At 43.3% G+C, this 19,937-nt stretch overlaps 1 protein-coding gene across 4 annotated transcripts in view; it reads left to right on the top strand.

Moving 5' to 3' along the window:
- The window catches only part of LOC121571173 (nuclear factor 1 B-type-like), an 81,900-nt gene extending 64,790 nt beyond the window's left edge, over positions 1-17,110 (top strand). For 3 of the 4 annotated variants that reach the window (XM_041882518.2, XM_045221806.1, XM_045221805.1), the window contains 6 exons: positions 226-357; positions 648-832; positions 3,038-3,167; positions 6,506-6,588; positions 10,259-10,347; positions 16,880-17,110. In XM_041882518.2, coding sequence (XP_041738452.2) covers positions 226-357; positions 648-832; positions 3,038-3,167; positions 6,506-6,588; positions 10,259-10,347; positions 16,880-17,015 — 755 coding nt within the window. In that variant the 3' untranslated portion in view covers positions 17,016-17,110. The remainder of the gene's footprint in view (positions 1-225; positions 358-647; positions 833-3,037; positions 3,168-6,505; positions 6,589-10,258; positions 10,348-16,879) is intronic. The other variant, XM_045221807.1, reaches the window with a different exon arrangement.
- The last annotated feature ends 2,827 nt before the right edge of the window (positions 17,111-19,937 follow it).

Genomic DNA, 19,937 nt, shown 5'->3' with positions numbered 1-19,937 from the left:
AACCGCTACTGTCACAGAACATTAGCTCTTGGAGCACACTTTTTCATGTTCAGTTCTGTTGTCATACCTTGCATAAGGACATTGGGAAACATGTCATAGGAGTAGAATTACAGCGATGGCAAGCATATACAGTCACTGCCATCACATGCACAAAATCAGAGTATGCTTGAAAGACGTCACAGCAGGTAACACCCTGACCAGATGTGCATGTGTCTTCCCCTCCAGACCTGTCGTCTCCCACCATGAAGAAGCCTGAGAAGCCTCTTTTCAGCTCCACCTCCCCGCAGGACTCCTCCCCCAGACTGAGCACTTTCCCCCAGCACCACCACCCCGGACTCACAGGGGTCGGACACAGTGGTGAGTAGGCTAAGCACCTGTACCCTACTAAGTCTAGACATGCTCACTCAGTGACCTACAGTGACCTCTACAAGAAAGTGATTGAGCTGAATATGTTTGTGTGATGCATCCCCCTCACCCCGCCTCCAAAACTCATTTGAATTAGTTGGGATTGTAATGTGTTTTTGTTTTACACAAGTGTATTGTTTAATAGTTTGTTTCTCTCTCTCCCTCTCTGAATGTGTCTCTCTGTCTACTCCCCTGTTTCTTTCTCTCTGTGTTTCTCTCCCCTTCTCTCCCTATCTCCTTAGTTATATCGACGAGGAGCCCTCCCCCCCACTCCCCCCTGCAGTTCTCTGCCTCGGCCATCCTCCCCCCCGCCCCGTCACCCTACTTCTCTCACCCCACCATCCGCTACCCGCCCCATCTCAACCCCCCTGACTCCCTGAAGAGCTACGTGTCCAGCTACGACCCGTCCAGCCCACAGACCAGCCAGGTGAGTGTGTAGCACACTGGAGAGGAGTAGGGTTGGGCTCAATTCCTATTTGACTTCTTCTATTTACCAGAGGAATTGACTGTACACAATCTCTCTCCCCAGTAGGCCTAATTGTCTGGCAGTGTTTGTGAACAGTGAAATTATTGAATGTGAAGTTCGGGAGTTTAGAGTTTAGTTTTTCTGGTAAAGAATTTGTTAACTTCTGGAAGTAGTTAAAGGCCACAGGACAACCTTGGCTATACAGTAGAACACTTTTCAATGTGAATTACATTTTTATTTTATTTCATAATCCATTTAGTATTCAATTTCCTCTGAAAAACCCATTGACAAATTGAAAAAGTTATTTCTAAAGGTCCCTGTGTATGCCAAAAATAATACCTGCCCCACAACAATTTGTGCCCTTGACATTTTTACAAAAATCAAATGTTGATCTTATGCCAGATTCCCTTAAATTATTTTCACTCCTTCTAATTTTTGTGGCAATATTTGTCCTTCACCTTGAGAAAATAAAGAATTGATTCGGTGCTTTATAACATTTGCCACTTGAGAATGTGTGGACAATGTCTATGGTCTTGATGGATAGTGAACTGCAAACTGTTATGAACATCCATCTGTAAGGGTTCAAATAAAGCTCCTCATTTTCCCCAAGCGTTTCAAGCAGGTTGAAATGAATGGTTGTGACTCATTTTGTGGCAAGTGCAGAATGAACTTGAAAGTCCTTAATAAATTTTTTGTCAGTTAGGCTTCAATTTTATTATTCTTTATAATCATAATCAGACTAGTACAATCATTGCACATGGTGGCTTCACTGCACCACTCTTCCTGTGGTGCATTCGATTTGCACAGCATTGGATGGAAGGAGTTGACACAGGATGTAAGATTGGATGAATTCTCAGCTTAATCAAGTGTCAAGTTCAACTCCCTGCATTCAAAATATGCTGCTGTTCAAATCTAAAGCACCTTTCTGCAATGAAAAAAAATCCCTTTCTGCAATGACTGAATCCAGACCTAACTCTGAAATAAGTATATTTTATAAATATCTATGGATAAGAGCATCTTGATAAATGATTACAACCTAAATGTAAAATATACACCGTAAAAACCACTAACTCAATATACCAAAGAAAATCCCTGCCTTTTTCTTCAAAGAAATATGATTACAGAGACACAGTATGTATCAGAAACGTCTGATAAACCTGACAGAAGACTTTATACATTGTGTACACACTTAACCGTTGTGTCACTGTGCCGAGAGAGAGAGTGAGCGAGAGAGAAAGAGATGACAGCGCCGTGAGAGAGCCATGTGATACTGTAGTTACTCCAGACAAAACCACAGGGAATGATAAAGGTCGTAAATATTTGCCGTTGCTGGGGCCTCGGCTCTCTTTTGGCGGAATTACTGGCCCCTCTCCACCATGGTGCTGGAGGGAGTGTGTGTGCCGAGGAGGGGTCTCAGCAAATAACACAGCGCTTATAATCCCATGGACGGCAGCCAGAATGTTTTTTTTTGCTTGCTTTAACGCAGATTATATTACACTCTAATTAAGCATTCTATTCACGTTTTTAAGGAACCCTGTGGACACAAGTCTTTTTCATAAAGGCCTATTTGAGGTTTGAACTTGGGGCGCCACAGAGCCCCATACACCACTCACCGTCTCCCGCAGTCTGAAAGAGTAGCTCCTTTTCTCTCTCTCTCTCTCTCTCTCTCTCTCTCTCTCTCTCTCTCTCTCTCTCTCTCTCTCTCTCTCTCTCTCTCTCTCTCTCTCTCTCTCTCTCTCTCTCTCTCTCTCTCTCTCTCTCTCTCTCTCCTCGCTCCTCTCTCGCTCTCTCTCTCTCTCTCTCTCTCTCTCTCTCTCTCTCTCTCTCTCTCTCTCTCTCTCTCTCTCTCTCTCTCTCTCTCTCTCTCTCTCTCTCTCTCTCTCTCTCTCTCTCTCTCTCTCTCTCTCTCTCTCTCTCTCTCTCTCTCTCTCCCTATCTCTTTCAAGTGAGGGCAACATTTTCCTCATACAAAACAGAACTATGCAAACAATACCATAAAACACTTTATTTAATGAGGAGGCAATTATTTACCGAAGTAAACAGCGTGAAAATGTTTTGTAGTATTCAAAATTCACCTTAGATATTGTGCTGTTGAAAAACGTTTGTCAAGTGACAATAAAAGTAGTACAGGAGTTGTGTCACTAACTGCCCCCCCCTACCCCTCAGCCGAACAGCAGTAGCCAGGTGGGGAAGGTTCAAGGCCACTTCACCCCGGTCTTGGCCCCCTCTCCGCACCACGGCACAGTGCGACCCGTCTCCCTCTCCATGCCCGACACCAAGCCCATCACATCAGAAGGTGAGTACAACAGTGAGCTCCCTTTCTTTCTCTCTCCCTGGCACTGCAAAACCCCTCTGTCCATCACTACTGTCCATCACTACTGTCCACCACTACTGTCCACTACTACTGTCCACCACTACTGTCCATCACTACTGTACCACTACTGTACCACTACCGTCCACCACTACTGTACCACTACTGTCCACCACTACTGTCCACCACTACTGTACCACTACTGTCCACCACTACTGTACCACTACTGTCCACCACTACTGTACCACTACTGTCCATCACTACTGTCCACCACTACTGTCCACCACTACTGTACAACTACTGTCCACCACTACTGTCCACAACTACTGTACCACTACTGTCCACCACTACTGTCCACCACTACTGTACCACTACTGTCCACCACTACTGTCCACCACTACTGTCCACCACTACTGTCCACCACTACTGTACCACTACTGTCCACCACTACTGTACACCACTACTGTCCATCACTACTGTCCATCACTACTTTACCACTACTGTCCACCACTACTGTAACACTACTGTCCACCACTACTGTCCACCACTACTGTCCACCACTACTGTAACACTACTGTACACCACTACTGTCCATCACTACTGTCCACCACTACTGTACCACTACTGTCCACCACTACTGTCCACCACTACTGTCCACCACTACTGTCCACCACTACTGTAACACTACTGTCCACCACTACTGTCCACAACTACTGTACCACTACTGTCCACCACTACTGTCCACCACTACTGTCCACCACTACTGTCCACCACTACTGTACCACTACTGTCCATCACTACTTTACCACTACTGTCCACCACTACTGTCCCATCACTACTGTCCATCACTACTGTCCACCACTACTGTACCACTACTGTACCACTACTGTCCAACACTACTGTCCACCACTACTGTCCACCACTACTGTACCACTACTGTCCACCACTACTGTCCACCACTACTGTACCACTACTGTCCACCACTACTGTCCACCACTACTGTCCACCACTACTGTCCACCACTACTGTCCATCACTACTGTCCACCACTACTGTCCACCACTACTGTACCACTACTGTCCACCACTACTGTCCACCACTACTATCCACCACTACTGTACCACAACTGTCCATCACTACTGTCCACCACTACTGTACCACTACTGTCCACCACTACTGTCCACCACTACTGTACCACTACTGTACCACTACTGTCCAACACTACTGTCCACCACTACTGTCCACCACTACTGTCCACCACTACTGTACCACTACTGTCCACCACTACTGTCCACCACTACTGTACCACTACTGTCCACCACTACTGTCCACCACTACTGTCCACCACTACTGTCCACCACTACTGTCCATCACTACTGTCCACCACTACTGTCCACCACTACTGTACCACTACTGTCCACCACTACTGTCCACCACTACTATCCACCACTACTGTACCACAACTGTCCATCACTACTGTCCACCACTACTGTACCACTACTGTCCACCACTACTGTCCACCACTACTGTCCACCACTACTGTACCACTACTGTCCACCACTACTGTCCACCACTACTATCCACCACTACTGTCCACCACTACTGTACCCCTACTGTCCATCACTACTGTCCACCACTACTGTCCACCACTACTGTCCACCACTACTGTACCACTACTGTCCATCACTACTGTCCACCACTACTGTCCACCACTACTGTACAACTACTGTCCACCACTACTGTCCACCACTACTGTACCACTGCTGTCCACCACTACTGTCCACCACTACTGTCCATCACTACTGTCCACCACTACTGTACCACTACGGTACCACTACTGTCCACAACTACTGTACCACTACTGTCCACCACTACTGTCCACCACTACTGTCCACCACTACTGTCCACCACTACTTTCCACCACTACTGTCCACCACTACTGTACCACTACTGTCCACCACTATTGTCCACCACTAATGTCCACCACTACTGTCCACCACTACTGTCCATCACTACTTTACCACTACTGTCCACCACTACTGTACCACTACTGTCCACCACTACTTTCCACCACTACTGTCCACCACTACTGTACCACTACTGTCCACCACTACTGTCCACCACTAATGTCCACCACTACTGTCCACCACTACTGTCCATCACTACTTTACCACTACTGTCCACCACTACTGTCCACCACTACTGTCCACCACTACTGTACCACTACTGTACCACTACTGTCCAACACTACTGTCCACCACTACTGTACCACTACTGTCCACCACTACTGTACCACTACTGTCCACCACTACTGTCCACCACTACTGTACCACTACTGTCCACCACTACTGTACCACTACTGTACCACTACTGTCCACCACTACTGTACCACTACTGTCCACCACTACTGTCCACCACTACTGTACCACTACTATCCACCACTACTGTACCACTACTGTACCACTACTGTCCACCCCTACTGTCCATCACTACTGTCCACCACTACTGTACCACTACTGTCCACCCCTACTGTCCACCACTACTGTCCACCACTACTGTCCATCACTACTGTCCACCACTACTGTCCACCACTACTGTAACACTACTGTCCACCCCTACTGTCCATCACTACTGTCCACCACTACTGTACCACTACTGTCCACCCCTACTGTCCACCACTACTGTCCACCACTACTGTCCATCACTACTGTCCACCACTACTGTCCACCACTACTGTACCACTACTGTCCACCACTACTGTCCACCACTACTGTCCACCACTACTGTACCACTACTGTCCACCCCTACTGTCCACCACTACTATCCACCACTACTGTCCACCACTACTGTCCACCACTACTGTACCCCTACTGTCCATCACTACTGTCCACCACTACTGTCCACCACTACTGTCCACCACTACTGTACCACTGCTGTCCACCACTACTGTCCACCACTACTGTCCATCACTACTGTCCACCACTACTGTCCACCACTACTGTACCACTACTGTCCATCACTACTGTCCACCACTACTGTACCACTACTGTCCATCACTACTGTCCACCACTACTGTACCACTACTGTCCATCACTACTGTCCACCACAACTGTCCATCACTACTGTCCACCACTACTGTACCACTACTGTCAACCACTACTGTCCATCACTACTGTCCACCACTACTGTACCACTACTGTCCACCACTACTGTCCACCACTACTGTCCATCACTACTGTCCACCACTACTGTCCACCACTACTGCTGTACCACTTTATATTTTTTATACAGATAAATAAATGTAATGTGTGTGTGCTCTTCCAGGCTACTCAGCCCCGAGCACCCCCACAGCCAATCGTTTTGTAGGACTGAGCCCTAGAGATCCAGCCTTCCTTCACCAACAACAGGTGAGACACAGTACCACTTCCTTTCTTCTCTTCCTCCCTCCAAAAGGGGTCTGAGACCATAGAGATATTACATTCTGTGTCTGAGAGTTAAACCTCATTGTGTCAAATGTTCTGGCTCAGAAACATGGGGAGTCTGAGAAATAAAACTATCATAGACATGAACTGTTCCTGACAGGGCTCGCTCCTGTGACTCTTGCACAATACGTGATAGTAAATGCACTCTAATTGTGTAGTGGAGACTTATGGGAGACATATGGGGACCTTTTATACCATTCCATATACTGTATGTAGGTAATATTGCGGAATCGCTTTTACCTAATTATTTTCAGTATGGGGCAGAAAGTCATTAGATGTAGCATAATAGATGAGGGTGTAATGTCCTCAACCGTTTTCTTCAAATAGTGTCTAAAATGTAGCTAAATGCCAGTAAGTCATCACAGACACATTTAAACAGACCAGCACTCCCTTGATGCAGTTGTTTAGCTTTGATTCACATTTTGTAAGGCAGTCAACAGAGGAATATCATGTATATGCTGTATCATCAATAGTACAGAAGGGAGAAAGTGCACAAAAGTACAAATGTATCAATTACTTGTCCGTCATGGTTCAGTATCCATTAGACAGTGTCTTCCCATACCATTCTGTAAGTCAGAATATTCAGCCTTAGACACGTGAACAGACAGTGTACGATACGGACCAGGGCCAGACTGTTTGGTGTTGTTGGCGTCGAGCAGTCGTCCCGGCGCCCGGGCAGATGTGACCACGTGGCGGCTGAAGTGTGTGTGAGGTTAGGAGCATCGTGGTCAGCGAGGGTGGAAAAGGAGGCTTGGAGCGCCAGCCCCTCCTCATGAAACAGACATACACACAAACACACACACACACACACACACTCACACGCTGGTCCGAGGCCAGGGCTTTCCAACCACGCTTAATTGAATGCATCTGCACGCGGCTACATAATAGTCATTGGTTTCTCTTCTCCACCGTAATGACAAAGCCTGGCCTGTATTTCTCTGCAGCTTGGCAAAGGTACAGCAGGCAGAAAATGTGCTGTTTGTTAATGATGCTATGATTCTCTATCGCGGGGTGGACTATTTTGGGCAGTGTGTGTGTGTAGAGTTAATATGCCACATTTTTAGTTGCCCTGCTACTTCTCTCAGTTAAGTCACTGAACAGCAGCTGTACTCAATGTTGTCTCACTGGCCGATAGTGTAAAAGTGTAAAAGAGCCATTTATTTTATATTATATTTATTAAACTAAGGTAGGTCAATCAATAACTATTCTTTAGTATAGTTTATATAGTATTATTTCCCCTAACTGAATACTAAATGAATAGAAATAGACTTGGGGGAAATACAATAGCCATTCTTCATGCTTCTCTTGTATTAGTCAGGCTTTGTCTGTGTGGTTTGTGGTTCAGGATGATTTAAACCTAAGAAGCTGGCTCTTTCATTCCGTGGTTACAGGCGCTAGGCTACTATACACTGTGGAGTAAACAATGTCATAGGTACACTCTCTTTGTTATTATTGCCATGTCACCCCGGCTCTGGATATTTATTAGGTAGTGTTATGAGATGTATTGACACTTCTCCTGTGTGTTTGAGACCGTTGTTCTGAGGCGGGTTGGGAGGAGAGACCAGACTTACTGGGGTGTCATCTTTCAGATGCAGTCACCGGTGATATTTCAGTATGCAGCTGTAGAGATGCAAGTGTTGTCAGCCCCCCAATGTCCCCAGTGCACACTCTACACACACACACACACACACACACACGCATGCATGCCCACACACACACACAACCCCACCAGCCCCCAAAACACCCATCTGCCCACACCCCTCCTCCTTCCAAACAATTCCTCGGCAAAAAATCTGTGGAGAAAAAAATAACTCCCATTCAAGTCTTCTCCTTGGTTAACCCCTCGAGGGACTGTTCCTCCACCATGCGTTCCTGTGGGAACGTTCAGTGATCAGATGTCATTTGGTATTATCTAAGGAAGCCTGCTAATCCCCATTCTGCCTGCATCTGTTTCGCTAATGTTCCCCTAACGTTCCCCGGCGACGTCTTCCCGTCCCTCCTACCCCTGCCACTGTGATTTGGCAGTGCCGGCAGACAGATGGCGAGCCCCCCTAGAGGAGTGATGGCAGGCCTGGCACAGGGCGTGGGGAGGAGGGTGAGGGTGGTGGTGGTACAGCGTCTGGCACAGCCAGAACGTTCGCTCTGCTCAAAGCTTTGTCAAAGCAGAGCAACAGGCTGGGCTGGGCTGGATGATGGAAAGGCAGTGTAGGGTTTTGGTGTGCTCTGGTGTATGCAGCACCCTGGTCTCTGATATTAGTAGAGGAATAAAGCTGGAGACTTAGCCATGCAGTCTGCTTCTAGTAGAGGCTTGGTGTTGGGAGAACAAGTGAATATTATTTAGAAAAATTGAGTGGTGGCCTCCGCTTATATCCTCCTTTATAGACTTGTGTGTGTGTACGGGTGCGTATGTTTTTTAAGTTTCTATTTGATGTAGGTAAATATTGTCTTTATCATTGGTTAGGAAATTCGGCAGACACCTTTACATTTTCGATACACAGAAGAACTAGAGGAAATCAGTCATTCACCTCAAGATGTGCTGTGGAAAACCACTGTGTGGCTCTGTGGTGCTCTCCGAGAGTAGGCTAATGTTATCAACCATCCTAAGTGGGTTTTGAATATTCAGTGTGTGAGTATATATGGTTAAACCCTCTTAAGAGCTCTTCAGTCTGCCACAGATGCGGGAAGATTGCTCACAAGGCACTTTTTCAAGACGCATTACCAAATGGAGGTGTTGATTGTGTTGATTGTGTTGACGAAAGGTGCAAGGTTAGCTGGGTATTGGCTGAGACGGCTCTCTACTAGATTGTGGACGTGTGTGTGTATAATGCCTGGACGAGAGTGTGTGGTGGTTTTGCGTTAACGTGTGTGTGTGTCTTTCAGGGGGGTTGTGTGTGTGTGTGTACAGTATGTATGTGCGAGTGTGTGTGTGTTTTTGTAAGATGTTAGAGACAAGACAGCAGCCCTCATTTAGCTACCCTGCCACAATCACATCTAGCCACCTGTTTGACCATCATACAGTTGAACTACTACTTCCATATGGGGATACTTGGACCAGAATAGGACTGCTATAAAATACATAAATGCCTCAACGAGCCTGTATGCAGAATAAGAATGAACACTACATATTATCTAACAACATGTATGTATGTAACCTGTGGAATGCATGGCCCCATAGGCTAACCATAGGGAACTACTCCCTTATACAGTAGCTGAAGGAATGCCATTGACATGACTCACATTCTGTAAACTAACCTTTTCTTTGCTTCCAGGTCAGATTAGAAACATAGTACTATTTGTGGCATGCTTAATGTTCTTTATTTGATCTGCTTTCCATAGATTTGAACTGTAGAAGGATCTAAAATTACTGAACAATAATGACTGATGTGTCGTATTTCTTTATGTTTAGATAAAAACATCTGTAGGATAATAGTTTGGCCAATTTTTTGGTTTGTTCTAGGCTCTCTGCTTTAGGATTTTTTGCATGCATGATTTTGTTTCGTAGTGACATTGTACAGTAACTTTGTGTCGTGATATCAAAGTGAGCTGTGAGTTGTGCTGCTGGCTCCATGTCTGACTGCTAGGTTTTAATTGACAGCTGAGGATATGTGACTGGACCATGAATCAAAACGGCAGGCATTATGGCCCCAGTGGCACTGAGGATACTTTGGGGATTGCTTGGCAAAGGTAACGTTTCCATTATTTCAAACATTCTCTCTATCACTTGTCTACAAAATATATTCATACCTTCAATAGAGTCTACAGATTGAGATTTTATTGACCCTGAAGTGATAAACATACAAATGTTAAGACAGTGCAAAGAGTTCAACCCTCATCTCTCTGTATTCCTTACACCAGTCACCCTTTCATTGCTGCCACCACAATGGGAATCTGGTATACCAATAAAGAATGTGAACAATCTGTTGAACTTTGCTCACTATTCCAGTAGGTTCTAACCCTCATTTGTACTGTATAACTAGTCATTATAATCATTCATAGACTGCCAGAGGAAATGTCAACCAAGCAATAACAGTGCCAAAGGTGATATTCAAGGTGTCATAATAAGCTGTGTGTGACATCAAAGAGTGATTTGCATAAAGTTTTACATACCTCCACCTTTAGCTGTTGTTAAAGGTGGAGGTTGTTCCTAGGAATGTATGGGAGTTATTCTTTAAATGCTTTAAAATGTATATATTAATTAAATATAATTAAGTAACTTTTTAGCTTAATTTTACATTTTTGGTAAGCACCTTTAAATTAAAGAAAATGTCATATTTTCTATTTATATATTTAACTTGAAAAAAATAAGTGTGTTAGGGGGATTAACGTTACTGGTTAACTTGTATGTGTTACTGGACCTTATCAAGGGGCACTCTGCTATCGTCTAGAATGCCTGTCTGTACTGCACTGTGTGACAGGATGCTGCAGACTTTATCGGCTGATTGGGTCTTTGGAATGAGGCCATGGCAGTTCCTAAGAAACAAAAAGATTTAGGGGAAACGATGTCTTTCTCTCTCTCTCTCTTTCTCACTCTCTCACACACAAATTGCCCAAAAGAGTCCTCCCCACTATAGAGAAGCATAGCATCATTAACAACCACCACATTTTCACAGCCTCTCTCTCTCTTTCTTGCTCTCTCTTCAGCCCTCTCTTTCTTTCTTTCTTTCTTTCTTTCTTTCTTTCTTTCTTTCTTTCTTTCTTTCTTTCTTTCTTTCTTTCTTTCTTTCTTTCTTTCTTTCTTTCTTTCTTTCTTTCTTTCTTTCTTTCTCTGCATCTCTCTCTCTCTCTCTTTCTCTCTCTCTCTCTCTCTCTCTCTCTCTCTCTCTCTCTCTCTCTCTCTCTCTCTCTCTCTCTCTCTCTCTCTCTCTCTCTCTCTCTCTCTCTCTCTCCCTCCTTTCCCAGTGCAACACATATTTATCTTTCATTTCTGCTCTGAGCCTTAGGAAGGCCTTGGATTAGATTTGTGTCAGGGAAAGTAAAACACACATAAAACATCTGTTGGAGACCTCAGCGGTGTGACAGCTCACACAAATAGAATGTATGTGTCCCAATGGCACCGTATTTCCTATGTAGTGAACGATATTGGGAATAGGGTGCCATTTGGGACACAAGTCTAGCTCCGTTACATGCCGTTTCTTTAAATCTCTTACTGTTTTTTGCTTTTCTTCTTACTCTATTTGTTTGAGTTGAGTCTCAAACTGCTTGTAGGAGACATAAAGCCCTTTGTAGGGGTGTTCTGAGGTGTCAGTACATTACAGTAATTGTATTTTTATACCCTGAGTGAACAAAACATTAGGAACACCTTCCTAATATTGAGTTGCAACCCCTCATCCTCAGAACAGCGTCAATTTGTCGGGGCATGGACTCTGCAAGGTGTCGAAAGTGTTCGTTCCACAGGGAGGACTCCAATGCTTCCCACAGTTGTATCAAGTTGGCTGGATGTCCTTTGGGTGGTGGACCATTGTTGATACACGCGGGAAACTGTTGAGCGTGAAAAACCCAGCAGCGTTGCAGTTCTTGAGACACTCAAAACGGTGCGCCTGGCACCTACTACCATACCCCGTTCAAAGGCACTTAAATATTTTGTCTTGAATGGCACATATACACAATCCATGTCTCACTTGTCTCAAGGCTTAAAAATCCTTCTTTAACCTGTCTCCTCCCATTCATCTATAGTGATTGAAGTGGATTTAACAGGTGACATCAATAAGGGATCATAGCTTTCACCTGGATTCACCTGGTCAGTCTATTTCATGGAAAGAACAGGTCTTCTTAATGTTTTGTCCACTCAGTGTAGTTTCTAATTTACATCTACTGCTACAGTGAAGCCAGAAGAAGGACGTTTTTTTGTTTTCATAATTTGGATGTAATTGTGGCAGTTACTGTAAAATCAATCTATAGAAAGACTTAGGTGAAACAGGTGTAACAGTGATGAACAATGCCAATGCCTAGACATGTCATTACAGGTCAACGTTTTAGCTACAGTATATTAACATTTCTGCCTTCTCTTCCACCTCCACGCTCAGCTCTCTCCGGCTTTGTCCTTGATCCCCACTCCTCCTACTTAAAGAGATACATACCTCCATCAATGCTCTCTCTCTTTCTCTCTCCCTCTCTCGCTCTCTCGCTGTCTCTCGCTTTCTCACTCTCTCTCTCTCTCTCTCTCTCTCTCTTTCTGTCTCCCTCTCTTTGAAAACATGTTAACTTCAATTTCAACAGGGCCTTGTCTGCCAGAGAACCTACCTCAGCATTTCCTGATTAGTTTCTCCTTGTTCTGAAATGGTAGAACATAGCTGTATACCTAATAGGATATAGGGAGAGATGGGATGCATGTGTATGTCCTGTGCTCTTCAAACCTCCACCGGCCTACTCTGCCCTCTGTGAGGTTACAGGGTTTTTTGAGAGCCCCCTCTCTAGGCCTCCTAATAGACCAGTGGAGGTAAGAGGAAATATGTGCCTGAGCTACAAGGAGGTCTCTCTCTCTCCCTCTCTCTCTCTCTCCCTCGCTCTCTCTCTCTCTCTCTCTCTCTCTCTCTCTCTCTCTCTCTCTCTCTCTCTCTCTCTCACTCACTCACTCACTCTCTCTCTCTCTCTTTTATCTCTCTCTCTCTATCTCTCTCTCTCTCTCTCTCTCTCTGTTCAGACATGACTAACAGAAACTCGACTGCTGATTGTACAGTACAAGCCTTTAGTATTTAGTATATATAACCGGGTTTCTGAGTGCAATTGAAGTGCGGTTTTTAATGGTTTACATATTTTCTGTAAGATAGTTCATAAAATCATCAGTGCTGCCTCTTGAAAGATAAAGACTGCAAGAGAGAACAGCTCAGATAAGTTTATTGTCTTCTGTAGATTTTCCAGAAACAAAAGCATAACTAGCTGGGTGAGTGTGAGTATCTGAACGATAGGAACTGAATTAAAATGTTGCTGAAGAGTGCCAGTGTAGATTGCTAACTGCAACTGTAGAACACTTTAGTTGATATTAGGGAACTTGGCATTATATTGTCCCTGACCCGGAAATTATAGTTGATGCTATCTTTTATGTAATCTGCATTTTATCTGCAACATTTTAACTAACCACACATTTGCTTACACCTCAGACCGAGTGATGTCTTGTTAATCTGAATCTCGGGCGTAGATGAGGTATTCCATATTCTTATCAGCCAAGTATTGACAATCTGAATAACCTGGTGCGTCTCTCATGGACTGAGATATTGTATTGAGATTGTTTGTTGATTTTCTTTCTCTGCACGTGTTGAGTAATCTGAATCTCAGAGATAGATGAAGTATTCCATAATTTCACTAGCAAAGGTTTGTTCATAGGATTGAGAAGTTATCATGTTATTAAAAGGTGACGTGTGTTTGTATTGTCCTTTGTCTGATGAACTACTCCACACTAGGACCCAAATTAAAACACTCCCATGTTGCCATTCGGCAGGAAATTGGTCAGCAATCCATTAAGAATTCATTAGATAATCTAATTTGGTTGGCTAATCCTTAAATGAAGCCCGCTGTATGCTGGAGCTCCGCTTGTGGGGAGGAGAATTAGTGTGATTTGGGGCCGTGTAGCTCTAAGATAGGGCTAAAGGAGGCCATGGGTAGATGTTACGTAGGAGGAAACCATGAGGAAAGTTGTTCTTCTCATTAGTTTTAGTGAGTGCCCACGTCTGAAGCCATCTGCAGGCCTGTGTACGGGAAGTGAACTTGGGCTGCGTCCCAAATGGCACCCTATTCCCTATACAGTGCACTTTAGGCCTTTGTCCAAAGTAGTGAAATAAATAGGGAATACGGTGCCATTTGGGATGCAGCCTTGGACTTTAGTGTTGAGTATAAATGTTAATTGAATGAAATCCCTAACTCAAGCAGATCCTGTAATTCTATATGTCATTCTATGGGATTGACAGTGTGAAGGACTGCATAGTTAACACTGTGTACCTTTACTGTGTCTATGCTGTCCTCACCTGAGAAGGCCTTTGGAGTAGGACATAGAGTGGGAGAGAGAGTGTGTGTGTGTGTGTGTGTGTGTGGTGTGTGTGTGTGTGTGTGTGTGTGTGTGTGTGTGTGTGTGTGTGTGTGTGTGTGTGTGTGTGTGTGTGTGTTAGCGAGAGGAGGGAAGGACAGAATGCTGCAGAGAACTAGCCTGCTCTGAGCTTTCTTTGTTCAGCAAGGTAGGAAAAATGTAATCTCTCATTTCCTGTCAGATGATTTTTGGCATGCCAGCGAGAGAGGGAGAGAGAGAGAGAGACAGAGAGTTAGGTAAAGAGTGGGAGGGAGAAAAAGGAGAGGGAGAGAGAGAGAGGGTACAGGGGCTGGTAGGAGGAGCGAGAATGATGAAGGGAGGGGAGTTCAAGAAGAAAGGAGGATGGATGAGGAGAGAAAAGCCCTGCTCTCTCTATGTAGATCATCTATCTGTAGATCATCTATCTGTAGATCATCCCTGTGTAGATCATCTCTGTGTAGATCATCTATCTGTAGATCATCTATCTGTAGATCATCTATCTGTAGATCATCCCTGTGTAGATCATCTCTGTGTAGATCATCCCTGTGTAGATCATCTCTGTGTAGATCATATATCTGTAGATCATCCCTGTGTAGATCATCTCTGTGTAGGTCATCCCTGTGTAGATCATCTCTGTGTAGGTCATCCCTGTGTAGATCTTCTCTGTGTAGATCATCTCTGTGTAGGTCATCCCTGTGTAGGTCATCTCTGGTGTTTTAACCCTTTATAGGTCTGGAACTGACTGTACAAGATTCCAATGTTTTGCTCTTTCAATTTTTATCAAAGTTAGTTGTCAAATGTTATTTCTTTATCTCTATATCGTTCTCTCTCCTTCCCTCCTTCTCTCTTTCGTTCTCTCTTGTTTTATTTTCTATGGAGTCTGATCCCCTTAGCAACATGTATTGAATATGTGGTTCCCATTGTTTTTAGCTGAGGCTGAGCTGCTAAGTGTTTTGTATAAAATGCAGACCAGATCATTAGACACTATTCATGGACACAGAATGGTCCTGTCAGATGGGACAGCCTCAGGGAGAATTAAGTCTGTGTTCCACCATATCCGGTCCCCACTCCTCTCCTTTTCCCTCGTTAGCTAGTCTTCCTATCCCACTGACAACAGGAATCTACTCTCTTCTCCCTCTTTATCGAGGAAGCCTTACACCTGCATGGGGCAGTGGAGGGACTTGGTTAACCTACATAACCTTTCAAACATACCCCTCATTCTTTGCACCACAAATGCTATATCCCCCCTGAAAAATAAGATTATATTTAGTGTCTATATACCAGGCCCTGTATATAGTGTTGGCCTATAATGCAGCAATTGTTCAAGACAAGACAGGTATTTCAGACGTAGCACCAATAGGGAGTGGGGGGATAATTAATTCATTATTCGACATGTACGTATCATTGAGCCCCTTGAGAACAACAACACACTGTTTGTTTCGCAAGCAGGCTGCGCTTTCAGTTTGCGCCTCCGGTGAACAATCGCTGTGTTGTGTTGCGTTAGCGTGCGTTGAATAGGGATGGGCAGGATTTATAAAGACCCCAACCCCCTTCCGTAGCACCATTGATCCAAATGGAGAGGGTCTGTCAATATGGAATTAGGTGTGATCCTCGCTTGACATCCTTCTCAGAGGAATCGGTGAAATACACTGGAAGCGCTTTGTTTGACTGTGTCCCCCTCGAGCCATAGACTGATTAGACTAGACATAAGAACTTTACATAAGACTCTTCCTGGATAAAGCAACGTGATTGGATGAGAGGGATGAAACTATAGTGGAGGCCATTTTGTTGAAATTGTTTTAGGGGATATTCATAAAACACTGTCATAGAATTTGATTGATGGATTCGTTGACATTTAATTGACACTGCATAATAATGACGGATCCTAACAAGACATAAATGCTATATACACAGAATTGTGTTTTCTGCCTAACAAAATAATTGTTTAACATTATGAATAAATCCTTTTGTATTTTGTCCTCAGCTGACAATTTTCCTTAGCTGACTATCCCTCTAAAGTGTTAACTGTTCATTGTATAGTGATGTGTGTAAAGTAATGCTGCAAAGTATTTCATCATTGAGAGTGTAGAGAATGATTGTTCTGCTGTTTTCTTATGTCTCCTCATGCTTTCTAAAGTGTCCAAATGTTTCCATTGCTCAATGCAGGTGACTTAAAACCCTCTTCCGTTCTCTCTTTCTCTCTCTGTTGTGTTTCCACAGTCCTGGTACCTGGGCGAGCTTAGTTCCATTCCAAGTCACGAACGGGACTCAGATTCTGCCAACAAATGCCCACCAGAACTACAGCATAAACATCATTGGTGAACCCCCCCTCCTCCACACAGAGGCAGAGAACTGAAGACCACTCAAGGGGCAAGAAGTGTCGGCTACGGGGAAGCTAACCAGCAAGCAGCACTTAAAACAATCGTGTTTACCCCCCCCCCCCCCTCTCCCCCCCTCCCCACTTTTCCCCCCAAACCCTTCGGGACATTGGCCAAGAAGACTTGAGTAGGTTTGGAGCGAAACTGATCCGGTCCACTCTAGTTAACCCTTCGCCATGCCAGTCAGTCCTTGTGTGAGAAGAGCCTTTCCATTCAAAATACTGTGATGTATCCTGTACAAAAAACTTTAGATGCCTTAATGTTTTGCATGACAACTCTTAGTCTAATAGTGGTGTTCTTCTTCATTCTGATGTTGGGAGTTTCTAACCTTGGTTTACGATCAGGGGAAGTGGTCTGAAACACACAAAGACTGCCTGGTAGTAGACGTACCCGACTGTAAGTTATTCAACTTTGACCTTTACCCCTTCTATGTCAAACTATTCACTGTGTAACCATAGGAACAAATTGTGAATTCAGAGTGTTTTTTCCCTTAGATTTCAGTTTACCGTGATACCATTTTACATTTTATTTTACTCATTATCCTGTTGATTCTGTACTGCTATCTACTTAAAGGTTAGTTATACTCCTAGGAGTTGTGAACTCTTACTATGGTAAAAACGAGCAAGAGTAAAACACTATTTTTAGGTTAGAGATTTGACCCCTTTTTTGAAAGAATTCGTATCTCCTTTAGAAAAAGATTTTTTTTAAAGATTTAAAAAATAATCTTGAAAACTCGAAAGAGGCAAGTGCAATTGAATTTTTGAAGGGAAGCTATCAGTCTGTCAGCCCTAAGACTCTAAAGGAAGGGGGATAAATATACAGCGTTTTTGGGTTTAAATACGTAAACGTAAAATGTTTTAAAAAACTTTAGAGTTGATTTCAGTCGCATTTCTTTGTGTCTCAATATGGAAAGAAAAAAATACTACACCTGAAATGCAGAGATGTGTTTGAAGGTGCGCATTAAGCTACCTGTGCAGAACTGAATATGAACAAGCCAGCACTTCTAATGAGCCCTACTCAGTCTCATGGGGAGCTTTTTATTTATTGTGGAAAAAATAACAAACAAAAAGTAAAAAAATGAAACACACAGTGTATAAAATGGCATTCGAAATCAAGAACATATTCATTTGGCCGTCAGCTTATGAAGCTTGTGTTTACAATATGACTTGATGAAAAAAAACACAAGAATGCAGGCTGTTAATGTCATTCACGAAAATGTATGTGTATGTCGAAAAATCTACACTTCTTGTGCAACCTCGAACCTGCAAGGTTGCAGAGGGTTGCACATTTTGACGCATGAACACTAAAAATCCCAGATACAGTGGTGGCATTCCCTGAAATCTAGAGTTGTGCACGGCAGGTTTATTGCTTTGACCTCTCTCTTTATATGACAAATCTCTCCAATACTCTTAATTTGCACGATGACATATAGTCCACATTACGTGCCTTGCCTTTGAATATAAAGACATCACTACACTTGTTTTTTGCTGCATTTATTACAATTATAGAAAAGAAATTAAACAATTTATGATAATACTTTTTTTTGTACTCTGAATGAAAATTGTGACATTGTTGATTTTTAACTTTAATTTACTACTTTATCTCACAGTTACATTGCATATCAAGGCTGTGTATAGTTGCCGGTCTAAAGTCTATAATCACCAGCATTATTTTTCAGTATTTTTGGTGGTTTTCTAATAACCTTTCATTTTCATTTTATAATTTTTTATTGTTTCGTTTTTTTGTTTTTCATCTTCCAGTTACTATCGAGGAGAGAGGAATTCAGATTTATGAAAATTATGCAATACCAAGTTTTGCCTATGTAGGTAGTGCTTATAGATACGCCAATTATTAGAGGCTTGGAGATAGACAATATTGTAATGCATTTCTTTTGTTGATATCGTTGTTGTTGATGTTGTTGTTGTTGTTGATGTTGTTGTTGTTTTCCTTTTTTAATTGACCAAAGTAGGGACTGCTTTCTATGCAGTGAATGACAAGGTCTTATTGTAGTGTATTGACAGATGGAGAGACATGTTTCAATTTGTTTTCATTTCTTGGGGGAGGGAGGGGGTATTTTTTCTAAGCTTACAGTTTGTCTGTAAAGAATGCACCCATTGGTCTCGTATGGCTGCGAAGTCACTGATCTGTCTACTGTGACAAACTTGACTCTTTTCATTCAACTTCCCACCTGGGGTGCTAGCATGCGACATTGACTAAGCTCATTTTCACAGGAGAAACGGCTTGACTTGAGTGGGACAATCATAACAATTTAAAAAAATTCAGGAGAGGAACACGCTAACCTTAATCAGACCCACAATTGCAAACTGAAATCATACTGCAATTTTCTTTTCTTTTTATAGCAGGAAGCTATATAAGCATTAACCCTTAACATAAAACTGTGCCATTCTATTATCAGTCACGATATGCAATTCCCAAGTAGATGCCTTAAAAATACAGTATATATATAAAGTGACCTGTTACACATGCGGTACAATCAACAAACCGACAAATGCGCGTGAGACCGGTCAAATCAGTCTAAAGAAAGTATTTGTAATTAGTCAACATATATGCACTATATCTGTATAAACCCCAGGGATATCTCTACCCGTTATCACTATAGGGAGCCTTGATTTTATTATGTAATAAGCTGTGGACTACATAGGAAGGGCATCTGCTATTTTCCTTGTACTCTGAAGGGCCCGGAGAAGTTGAACAACAACAGAGCACTTGCATAGCACATAGGCAATCGTCTTCCCCAAGTGTGTTGTGTGAAATCTATCAAATAAAATAAACATTACATATGTGAACAAAAACAAAATCTCAGGCATTACGAATTCCAATCACAACTCTCCCACTTTGTAATACAAAAAACTACTTTTATAACTCAAAGAGACTCTATC

Source organism: Coregonus clupeaformis, chromosome 8 (genome assembly GCF_020615455.1).
Source record: "Coregonus clupeaformis isolate EN_2021a chromosome 8, ASM2061545v1, whole genome shotgun sequence".
NCBI lineage: Eukaryota > Metazoa > Chordata > Actinopteri > Salmoniformes > Salmonidae > Coregonus > Coregonus clupeaformis.
The sequence above is the reverse complement of the archived record's forward strand: the minus strand, read 5'-3'. Positions and strand labels throughout refer to the sequence as shown.